General features: G+C 37.5%; 1 protein-coding gene across 4 annotated transcripts in view; it reads right to left on the bottom strand.

Annotated features, from left to right (window-relative positions):
• GLRA2 (glycine receptor alpha 2) overlaps positions 1 to 11,883 on the bottom strand; it is a 125,764-nt gene extending 113,881 nt beyond the window's left edge. For 3 of the 4 annotated variants that reach the window (XM_062603623.1, XM_062603624.1, XM_062603625.1), the window contains exons 1-2: positions 11,531 to 11,883; positions 9,284 to 9,417 (exon numbers count right to left, since the gene is read on the bottom strand). In XM_062603623.1, the coding sequence (XP_062459607.1) occupies positions 9,284 to 9,417; positions 11,531 to 11,598 (202 nt within the window). In that variant the 5' untranslated portion in view covers positions 11,599 to 11,883. Of the gene's footprint in view, positions 1 to 9,283; positions 9,418 to 11,530 lie in introns of those variants that run through there. The other variant, XM_062603626.1, reaches the window with a different exon arrangement.
• Between the last annotated feature and the right edge of the window lie 191 nt (positions 11,884 to 12,074).

Genomic DNA, 12,074 nt, shown 5'->3' with positions numbered 1-12,074 from the left:
TCAATGCTCCTATCATCTGATCTGTTGCACATTTCTCCCAGCCTCCTATCCCTCCCATTCACACATCTCCACTTCCTTTGGAACCTCCTTAAGGGTCTCCCACATCCTGAATGCCAAAAGGATCTGTTTTGCAACTTCAAGACATCCTTAAGGCACTTCTTGGGTGTCTTTCACCAGGATTTTTTTCAGTCATCAGTTCTTCCTATATATAAAATGTCTGGAAGAATGGGAGATGCAATGAGAGCTCTTCACCAGCCTAGAAAGTAAGCATCTTATAAAGTGACTAACTTACTTTTTTATCAATACCAAATCAGCTTTATGATGAAGGATGTTCACTGCATTGCTGTGAGAAGCATCAAATGGCTTTCACAAAGACTTAGAGCTCTGCTGACATTAAGCCTGTTGCAGGGTCAGGGCATCTGGTCTTTTTCTGGTTTCTACCACCACAGCTATGCTGAGTAGGAGTCTTCTACAAAGTGATCCAAATGAGTCTATATACACACTGATGAGCTTACTGGCTTGAACTGAATTTGTCCTTAATTATTTTTGTAATTTTGATAAGTAAAATGTTTTATTTTATTAAAAAAAAATCTGTTTTTAACAGATTATGTGTGCTTTACCTCATGCAAACACACCACAGAAATGTGTCAAAACCAGAATTCTCAGGGGTATGGAGCCAGAGAGCTGCAAAATTATTCTCAGAAGTATAGAGGCAAAGAGCTAAAACTTTTTCTCAGGCGTTTATTTTTAGGATGTCTCCTATAACCAGACTGACCAAAGGCTTTTTGCACCTCAGACTTCTCCATTGGATGGAATATCACTCTCTGGAAAGGAAAATTGCTGCATTCTGAAACTCTCATGTGGAGCGGCCACATCTTCATTTTAGTTTGGCATGAGGGAGAGTATGTACATGTGTTTATGCAACAGGCAACAGGCTACATTCAGCTATGACAAAGAAGGATTTTTTACATACGCTCCTGATTTGGACCCATGCATGTAATTTGCATGCATCATTTCAACAACTGCTTTAAATGGCAGTGTGAGAATTTATAGCAGCATTCTGGCCAATGTGTTACTGTTATTTTATATTTTATTTAGGACTATTTCTTTATTAGACACAGTAAACAAAATAGAAGAAAGATTAATCCTGATAAGACAGTTTTATAGCCTAAGACAAAGACACGGCCATCACACATTGGGAATATAGTCATTATAGGCAGCCTAACATAATGAGTATTGATCTGCTAAATTTTAATCTTAGCTTTTCCCTGACTAACTATGCTGGTTTAAGGAAAGCATTTAACCTCTTCTCATCTATATTTCCCAAATACAAAAGCAAAGGAGATAACTCATAGTGGTGTTCTTAGGATGGAAAAAGACTGAGTTTGTTCATGCAATGTGTATCAATTTAGTACCAGTTTCCATTCTTTAAGGAAAAGTACCCCAAGTTCAGTCACAGATGTGCCCAGCTGCTTCTATGCAGTCCTGGGTTTTGAAGGCACAGAAACACCCATGTAGGAGTTATCAGCTTTTGGAGAAGAGTATCACACTGCTACTGTGCAGCAGCCCCCTTTTTGCTATAGCCAAAACAATATTTGTCCCATGACAGGCAGGAGTTGCTATGTCTGATACTTTGATGTGTACCACCACAGGAGGAACCCTAAGGACCCTATATAGTCCATGAACATAGGAAATGGGGTTCCACTTGCAGAGAGCAAATAATTTTCAGTGGGCTCTTTGAGAGCCTTTCTGAATCCTTGCTTCTCAGCAAGGTTGAGGCACCTCATTCAAAATCCACTACTCAGACCACTCTCCACCAAGTCAAAATGTACAACCTTACTTTGAAAAATCAGTCAAGAATATCAGTTTTTCCATCTAAAATACAGCCAGTTTTGCAGGCAATAAGAAAACATTGAGACATTTCATTTAGAAAGAGTCCTTTCTAGACTTCTATACCTGCCTCAGATTGAAGGGATGCAAACTTGCACCTCCTAGGCTGTGGGTTTCCTGGAAAATGAAATAACATTTATTCCATTAATCATAATGCTGCAAAATGGGCTACACAGAATCATTTATAGCCCTTTGGATCAGATGCAGAACCCTTCAAGCTGAGGGGAAATGACAAAAAATCTTCTGTGTATTGTAGAGGAAGGCGGGCCACCTATAGACACTGTTTTGTATTTGTGAGATTTTAAGTGCTCACTGATCCAACCTGAGAGGAATCCCACCCTGAGAGGAATCCCTTTCCTGGGGAATAAATATAAAGCAGGCTCTGAGATTCCTGTTCCATACAGGGAAATGGAGGTGGAACAGTGCCTCATCATAGAATCATAAAATCATAGAATCATAGAATTGTTAGGGCTGCAAAAGACCTTAAGATTATCTGGTTCCAATCAAACAGCCTGGATTTGGCTTAGAAGGGATGTGAGTGCCGAGGCAGCCTGCAGCAATTCTGGGCACACCCAGGAGCAGAACCAAGAGAGTATGAGGAAAAACAGTAATGCATTGCCAGTATTACGGAGTAGGTAAGTTGGTAATTCCAGGGGGGATTGTTTGTTTGTGGTTTTACATTCCACCTATGTCCAGTTTTTAAAGCTTCCATCTTTTATTGGTTCATGAAGTCTTTATGCTCCCATCCTTCCCAGCTGCTGCCATGTAGCTGAGGCATAAGGAGCAATCAGTGTGCCTTCATGCTCTTCCAACACTTGATGCTTGCTGGTAGCTGGCACAGTTCAGATAAGCCACTAGGCTGCTCTAATTTATCCCTTCTAAGTAGCAGAATACTTGGTGAATGGCACTTCTCTGTCATGAACTGTACTCCTCAGATCTCGCATGGTTTCCGGAATCAGAGGTTTTATATTTCTGTAAATTTTGAATTTCAACCATGGGCTTGGGGTTTGTAACACTGGCAGGCCACTATTTATGCCAGACATTGTTCACTCTTAATTTTAGAGCTCTGCCAGAACCTGTACTGCCCTGTCTACATCATTTAGGGGAGCTTTTCTTTGCAGACTGTTAAGATCACTCATTTCTGTGAAAGACTATGAAATGCATATTTTGAAGTTGAACCATCAAATATACATTTTCTATTGCCTTAATAAGGGATTTATATTCATATTTCCAGAAGGAAAAAAATAAATAAATCTTTCTAATAAAACTGCATATTTCTTTTTTATGTATACATATTCCTAGTTACTGTATCACTGTTTGTAATAGATTTGCAGTTTAAATATGTGTACATTCTTGGTAAATTAAGTGTATGTGCTTTTATATATTCTATATTTAAATTTCATGTTTTCCAAAACACAAGATTCTTAATGAGTGACCCAAGGGCACTGCCTTCAGCTGCATAGAAAATGTAAATCTAAACATGACAACGTATGTGATAGAAAATCCTTGATTAAATTAGAACATGATAAAAACAATAGTGTCTCCTGTTTTGATATCAAAGGTCTTTGGATCTGCTTTGACATTTGTTTTTCATAAATTCTCTTGACAGTTTATGCAGCAGCACAGCAGTATTCCATGACAACAGCCAAATCCATTGATATCTCTTAATTAAATCATTGGTTCTGCAAGAAAGGCAACATACCAATACGATAAAGATCAGTGTGGCTAACCTTTTAAATATAAAAGAAGACCAAGACGGTTCCTCAGTTTGGATGCCAAGCAGCACTGGTTAGATTGTGCCTTACACTGCTACGTGCTCACAGCCTTTCTGACCTGCTTTGGAGGGAGCTGCCTGCAGGAAGCTCAGAAAGGGATCCAGGGAATGAGAAAACAGCTAAGCAGTGTAGATAATCAGGGGGGCTGCTTGATCTTGCTGTCTAGTCTCATTTGTCTAGAAGTCTAGACACAACCTAACTAGCCATGCAATTTCCCCAGCCTACTCATGTTCTGGGAAAGAACTTGAAGTTAAAGAAAGAGAGGGAGAAGGACAAGTTCCACATCCCTCTTTATGAACAATTTTAAAAGAAAAACAGTTAAAAGGATCCTTGCATAATTGAGGTAAAAAGGTTTCTGCATGAAAAAGTCCATACCTAGGGTAGGGACTGAACATCATTTCCTTAGCTACCTCTTTGCAGTTGAAGAAAAATGAAGTAAAACCAAAGAAACCAAATATCCTGTTAGGAAAGATCCTCATGCAGCATCTAACTGTGTAGTGAGATGTGCATACACAGCTTCATGTGAAAGCAGTGTAGTTGTAGACATGTTTCAAGGCAGAAAATAAACCAGAAGCACACCTTACAAATAATGGATGCTTGCACATTCCAAGCAACCTAAATTTAGGGAGTGCAATGGCCTTGGCCACATCCAAAAACTGTCCAGGTAGCCTCCCTTCTCCTACAATGAACCTTTAGCCCATGGCCTACAATGAGAATACACCAAGAGCATGGACTTCCTTCCTACATGCCATCATGCCTGAGCTAGATTTGAGTCTCCATTGGATATGGTCCTTTGAGCCTTTGAACTGTGTGGAAAATAGCCCAGTACAGTATACTCCCTGCATTTGACTTCATGTTCGGGAGTTGTTAGCAACTGAAGTCTTCCTTTAAGAAGGTTATTAAGCACTGGAGAATGGATCCCACAGCCTATGCTTTTCAACTTCTATGTTTTACAGGTTGTTTTTCTAACAGGTTTTATTGTGAAGTATCACATCCAGATTAAGGTCACCTTCTGTGGACAGTTCCTCTTCTCATCATGTACATAGAAGCTGCTTTCATTTATTAAGCCTGATGCCAGTAATTTCACCCTTAAATGTCATTCATTGGTTTCCATTCATGTTTTTTTAAGGATTTCATTACTGACCAACTCAGGGGCCAAATAAGTAAACAATGAGCTCGAACATATGGAAAAACTGACCCTTGCTGCCAAGGAGTTAAGGTATTAAAGTGTATAAGCCATTTCCTGTAACAGTTGTCAAGCTAATTTTCAGTAAATTATTTAGTCTACATGTTTATTATTCAGATATAAACCGACTGACTCGGCATGAAAATGACATTACACTGCTCCAATTACCGACTAATCTTTTACAGATACAGCCACTACACCCCCAAACTGCAACCCTCTGACAAGTCTTCTCTGAGTTCAGAAACAGCAGCTTTTGAGCAAGTTAATTCACACTGATTGCATCACCCAGTGATGAGAGTAACATCAGCAGTGTTGCTGCACATCTCCAGGTACCTCCATAAAAATCAGAATATTTGTTAGCAAATTAATTAGTGTGAAAGAAAGCACTTAAAACATAGAATGAAAATTCAATACAGGAGAAAATCACTATCGTCTTCTTTGCAAACTTTTTTCATACCAAAGATAATAAGCTTCTTGAGCTTTTGGTGACAAACTCCACTTCTCTCCACTCACTGCATGACAGCTAGTCTACTACATAAAGTATTTGGCATAAAGAATGTAGTAGTGCCTATAGAGAAAGTTTTCTCTATCTGATAAGTTCTAGGTTATGTTTAGATTTTAAGTGGATTTAGAAGGTGAAAGTGTTAAAAAGTGGAAATAATTTAGTGATCTTTGAAGGTCAACACCTGCTAGGAAATTTTAAATTCAAGCTGACTTTCCATTAGCCCCACATCTCACGTTGTGATTAAGTTGCAGATTGATCTCTTGTATCATAGCATTACGACAGTGCTCTTGAGGGAGCCTGAACTGAATATACACTAATCTGAGATACCACTTCACCATCTCTGGTTTCTACCAATGAGAAAGCACATTCCTGGCTAGTTTTATAGCACAGCTGCCTGACACGACTATTTCTAGTTTTCTTGAGGAAAGCAAAATATGCAGTGGAGAAATTAAAAGACATCACTCTGATTTCTTGCTGTTGTTTTTTACCACTAAAAAAGATACAACATTGACAATAACCAGGTAAAAAGTACATCATGAAGGTTTCATGTTTTATTGTTTTACAGAAATCATGCTCGACTGATGTTATAACTGAAGAAGAAACAACAAAACAACTCATATGACCACTAGCGCATATTTGCTGTCAACAGAAAGGCTCTCAGGGATTTCAACTAGTATTAGATTGCAGTCTTCATATTTACATTTAAAAATATTCCCCTCCGTGTTCTTACGCAAATTATTAGCCTACTCAGATTCAATAAACGGTAAGTGTAAGATGAAAAAATATGCATTAAGTATCTCACAGTGATTAAAGAAAGGCAATTTTGAGAGCTGTCACTCTGGCACTTCTCTGTGGCTGCTCATCGGGGGGCAGTTGCTCTCAGTGCCTGGTCATTTTGTATCTGACTGCTTGGTGTGTGAAGAACCAGAAATCTAGTCCTCTGCTTTCAAATGATTGTGTAAGACAGAAAGATACAAAAAAAAAAGAAAGGATCTTTCAATATATTTCAGTATACAGTACTTTTATTTAAAAAACAAACAAACAAAAGCCTCAAAAAAAAGCCAAAACAAACTGTTGCTGATGTTTGAACTTTCATATATTCACCTGTTGCTCTCCTGCTACCTTCTTGAATTTTCTGATTTGCAAGAGCAAGTTAGGGAACAGCAATAAGTAATGATGAAGTGCTTTATCTGGATAAAGCACCTTGTTCCAGTAAGTAGCATTTTCCTCTCTTTTTAGAATGTGCAGCCTTTAGTCCACAAATTAATCAAATAGCTGTAGTTTTCCAGTAATTCAGACTAGTCATCAAAGCATATTTCATTCTTTTATAATCAGTGGTATAGGTTCTACCTTTCCATGAGATCAGACATTTCTGATACTTTTAAATGCCTACAGTGAGCTCACAGAAGGCCATGTACATGGTATAAAATAGAAAAACCTAGACAAATGCATGAGCAATTGCACAACTATGTTGATCCACGTGTTTTGTGAAATGTAGAAAATAAATATTAGCCCCAGACTGCATGCAAAACCACATAGCAGATCCTTAGTGTAAACCATTGTTCCTGTGGAGCTCTCTTGTGTTTAAAAGTCCTTGCCTTAAAATACAAAAAGTGTTCTAAATTAGGCAATTATTCCACATTTCATACATCCATCCATTTGTATGGTTTAGACTATCGGTATTGTACAATACCCTATATCCCCAAAAAGATCTCAAAGAGATTAATGAATGTGAGAAACTGAAACAATCTGTATTATGGTCACAATAAAACTCAGTACAAAAAAAAACTTTATAATACTTAACTCCATGCAAGACAGATTTATTTTATCCTCTTTGCAGGTGTACTTCTTATTCTTTAAAAAGAATAAATATGCAGTATAAAGCAAAAAAGTAGTTTCAATTTCTTTAAAAAGTTAACAAGACTTGGGCAACTAGAACATGGGTGTGCATCATAATGAATAATTAAAAAGGGTTATCAGCTGACAAGGTTTTTATGAGTGATGTGAAGTTCAAAACTGCATGACTTAGTTTTGAACTCTGAGATATAAAATACCCTTCAAGGGAACATAGCAAAGAACAAGAAAACCTTTCAGACCCCTCCCCAGAAGACTGAGACTTATGCGAGAGCTCAGAGATGTGAAGTTAGGAAAAAACACTGAAGAAAACACTGCTGCAAAGTACTGTCCTGCTCTGGAAAGTGACAATAAAAAAATAAATAAAAAATAAGAAACAGCATATTCTTTGCCATTAAGCATTCATAGATGTCATCAGGAGCAGCTTCACTTTGGGAACACAAAGAAACTGTGAGACTTGGAGAGCAGCCGTGTCTGTCAAACAGTTCAGCATGCACCACATAACATCGTGCACACCATACCTGCTCTACCTGCTTGAACATCCTGACAGCAGAGCTTTGAATCTGTCTCCTCCTGTGTTTTTCATGAAACGGCTTTAGGCACGTACTGGGGAGCAATAAAGTGCAGTCTTTAAGTAGTTCTATGTACAGGGACTGCTACTATTCCTGATTTAATCTGAGCTTCAAGAGATGAAGGGGAAATCTTGTTTTAGTGACCCTTTCATGTAAAGAGCAGGAATAAGTTTTTAATGATTGCTACCTTGCTCAATTCAGGGAATTTCTGCCTTTATTTGCATTCTCTAAAACTTCACTAATATTCATACAAATGCACAAAATGAATATGAGGGCCTAATGCTTGCTTAGTTACTACAAGCTAATGTGGACTCCAGTTTGGGAACTCCATAAGCAAGCAGCAAAAACAGGCACTTTGTTCCAAATCTTGTAATTCGCACATGTGGAACAGAGAGAAGAAACTAATCTTTGATCTAAATTTAATTAAGCGCTTTTCTAATTGACATGCGAGCTTCTTTCCTAACAGTTCATTCACTAGCTAAGAAATGACAGGTTTTTTCCAGTTGTTATCAACATTCACAGCACTGCTAACATGGCTCTGTACAGGAAAACATTCATTTCGGTGACCAAAGCTGAGAGATAAGAGTGCAAATGTACATTGGCATCAGATTTGTTAAGGAAGCATTTTATCAGTTTTCAATGTAAAAACACATTCTAAGCTTTAAATTGGCATAGAAGAGCCAGTTTCACAGAATTACAGAGCTTTCCAGAAATGTTAAAATGTTTGCAGTGAAAACTTCTCTCTCAACTCCTTTCACTGAAAGCCGTAACTCATTCTGTGCTTACTTCCATAGGGATTTACAAGACTACATCAAGGAAAACTTGCTGTGAATAGTAATGGTTGCAAAAGAGGTTTCCAGTCCACAGCCTTGTTTGTGCTGGAATGATGGTGACTCTCCATAGCTCAGTGCAAATTTTGGAAGAAAAGGGGGGAGTTATGGAAGTGAAAACCAAAATATTTTTATATTTTGTAGGGATACTGACAAATAGTTTTTTATCATTCCGTCAGCATTCGTAGGATAAAATTTTATGTGTGCATACCTTGAGGCCTATCTCTCTACTTTGGAGAAAGAGGTTTTACTTTCTTCAAGTTGAATGAAAGCATAGACCTTTTCTTCAGACACTGCTATAAAGAACATGACAGTTCAGCATGGCAGTGTTAAAAGATACTGTCTTCACAGATAAAAAATTCAGGAACAAGTTATCTCAATGTTTTTAGTTGGAACTAGAATTCTATTTACTACATGGAATTAGCAGAATCTTCAGAAGCATCCTCTGACAGCTAAATATTACTGTCGCATGAAAAGAGGTTTTTCAAGCTCTGGACCCATATCACCTACACTGCTCTCCTAGTCCTCCCCATGGGTTAGCTGATCTCCACTATCACACTGGAAATCTGAATTTATTGGAAAGAGAATTAGAACCCAGAATTAAGCCCCTCAAACCTATAATTTGCCAAAAATGTAATTGATTAATTAATTGGAAGTCTTAAAAAACTTACCTTTAAAATTTGGTCTGATTCTAGCATCATACCCCGATGTCCTTCCCATCAATTTGTCCAAAAAATCTGAAGGAGACAGGGTCTGTGAGGGGGATTTTCCAGATCTTGAATCATGTTCTTTACAGAAAGTTGTCCTAAATAAATTATTAGCCATGATTAGATAATATTTAACTTGTATTGTATTCAAGTTATGGAGAAATTATAACAGCAAATAAAATTGTCTCAATCCAGTGAATGTAGCATTATTTTTATAGAGCAATATAGTCTATTTTTAATCTGAAAACTTTATTCTATGAGTTTAAGGTAATATGCATGGGCAGTTTGTTATTCAGAAACAAACAAGCAAGCAAACAACACAGCTTTAAAAAGAAATTCATTACAGCTTTAAGACTTTAGAAGTTTCAATTTACTTTTTATCCTTATGTCTAGAGCAATCTTACAGGGGCTTTGAAATCTTATTTCATATCATTGCTTTTCTTGCATGTACACTGTTAAAAGTATATGTTAACCCTGGGTTTGAGGTAGTCTTAAACTTGCAAACAATAGCTGGTAACACACACCAAGCAACACTGAAAAACACTGATTTTGTTAATGTTGAGAAGGAGATAGTTGCAAAAAAAAACCTTTCTTACAAATGATACCCAACAAATGTTTGACTTATGCTAGTGAATGTCTGGAGTCTTCCCCGACACAGCAAAAAGGGTTCCAGAGCCAGCCACATCTGATCTTTGGGGATTTTTATCAGTAAACATCAAGTAAAAAAAACCCAACAAACTATTAGTATTATTACCAGCTGATATTTATATGAAGGCTCTTGAAATACGTCTCTGCTGTCAGAATTTAAGAGCAAACTTCTGGTATCATATCATGCACATTAAATGCTTTGTACATAGCATCTTACATATTGCAAATACATTATTTATGCAGGGAAAGAGAATTTAGGATTTCCCATGTCTGTTCCCTAAGGAAAAAGAAACTAGAATGAAATGGTCATATTTGGTGTTTAGAGGCACAGATTTAATCATAAAGCATTACCTGATTCTTAAATAACCAATTTCATTGTATCTATGCTTCAACATAATTTTTGAGCTATATTCAAAGTAATTCTATGACTGTGTCTTCTTATATATTTGCCCAAAGCGAGCCATTCAGTTTCAGGAGTCTTTCTGGGGGTGTGTGTGTGGGGGGGGGGGGTGTGTGGGGGGGGGGGGGGGGTGTTCATGCATCTATACACAAGTCTAAAAAAATTTTATATATATACAAGCATCTGAAATGAGAAGCAAATAGCAAACCTTTATCCCTTTGCAGAAGCACTGGAACTTTTAAAAGGCAAGGTGATAGTAAATTCTCATAGTGTGATTCCCCACGTTTTTTCAGGTTCCATTTACAGGGGGCAGTTGCTCCTTTTTGCTTTCGCCAATGACATATATTATTATAAAATATCTTTACTTGCTGATGCATAATATTGTCCACTTATGTCCTAAACCCATTCACCTAAGATAAAAACTGCAAATTAATCCAGTGCACGTATTTGGGGTGTTCCTATACAAATTACTTGTGTTTTCATTCAAAGCTCACTAGTTATGACTTGAATTGGGATCCCAGATTCATGGATATGAACACTATTTCACTCTGTCATTGTGTGTATGTACCTCATCAGTCATATAAACCCACTTTGTATGTGCACATGTAGATATACAACAGCGTACTGCATAATAATGAATCTCAGCTGAAATGGTGCTTTGGTTAGTAGATGACCTGTTTGCTCCGTGCAGCAAGAAGTCAATAGCTGAAGCAAAAGCTCATGAAATGTTGAGAAAATTTCAAAACAATCGTGTGTGCTGGCATTTTAGTGAACACAATACTGGTCTGATTCACGGTTTTCCCAAAATCAGAGGGCTGATTCTGTAATTTCCAAATTACAAAGCAACTTCCTAAACAACCTTCAGTGGGAACAGAGAATTTGCGTTTCGGAATTAAAACTGAAGAGAATGTTTTCAGCTATATTAATACTCAGTGAAAAAACATGTCTTTGAATCAGAGAAATACAAAAAACTTGAGATTATTATTTTTTGTGTTTGTTACTAAGCAACGAGACTCCGAGTGTAAAAAGGATAGCCTATACAGAATTAGCATGAAATACTCTCAAATACAGCAAACAAACTAGGTAATATGACATAGTATCTTTATAGTTATGATTTCCACAACCTTTTCACAAATATCATCACACAGAGTTGTATCACCTACCTGAAGTTGTTTGTCTCTAAGAAAAATGCAAACAAGGTTGTCAGAATTTTCACTAGCTGCCGGTTCATTCCTCCTGCTTTCTGTGATGATTTGGAAAATATCCCAGAAACGATTCCAGAGAGATGCGGGGGAAAAGTAAGCTGGTGCTGCTTAGATTCCCAAATTCAGCAATAATTTAATTTTCTTGACAATCAGGAAGAGAAGGTCTGGATATCTACAAACTGGGGGTAAAAAAGAAGTGCCAGTCCTTGGACTCATGGTCAAGTCAAGCCTAGGCTCATCTCCAGCAGCCAGCATGAAACAGACAAAGCACCAGACCTGGTTGTTCCCCCACCTAGTTTTTGGTGATGTCAGGGGGGAAACGAAATTCGAAAAAAAAAAAAAAAAGGAAATAAAAACAAAAAAAGAAAGAAGAAGAAAGAAAGAGGAAAGGAAAGGAAGAGGAAACCCCGCTATGCAAGGAGCATCACGAAAAGGGAAATAGTGCTGAGAGCCGTTCTGTTGCTGGTACGTTTGATTCCCCTTTCGCTTTGAAAATTAGTAT

The sequence above is a fragment of the Pezoporus occidentalis genome, unplaced genomic scaffold, assembly GCF_034315485.1.
Source record: "Pezoporus occidentalis ecotype Australia unplaced genomic scaffold, CSIRO_AGI_Poc_V1 ctg81, whole genome shotgun sequence".
Lineage (NCBI taxonomy): Eukaryota > Metazoa > Chordata > Aves > Psittaciformes > Psittacidae > Pezoporus > Pezoporus occidentalis.
This window is presented reverse-complemented; position numbering and strand designations above follow the sequence as displayed.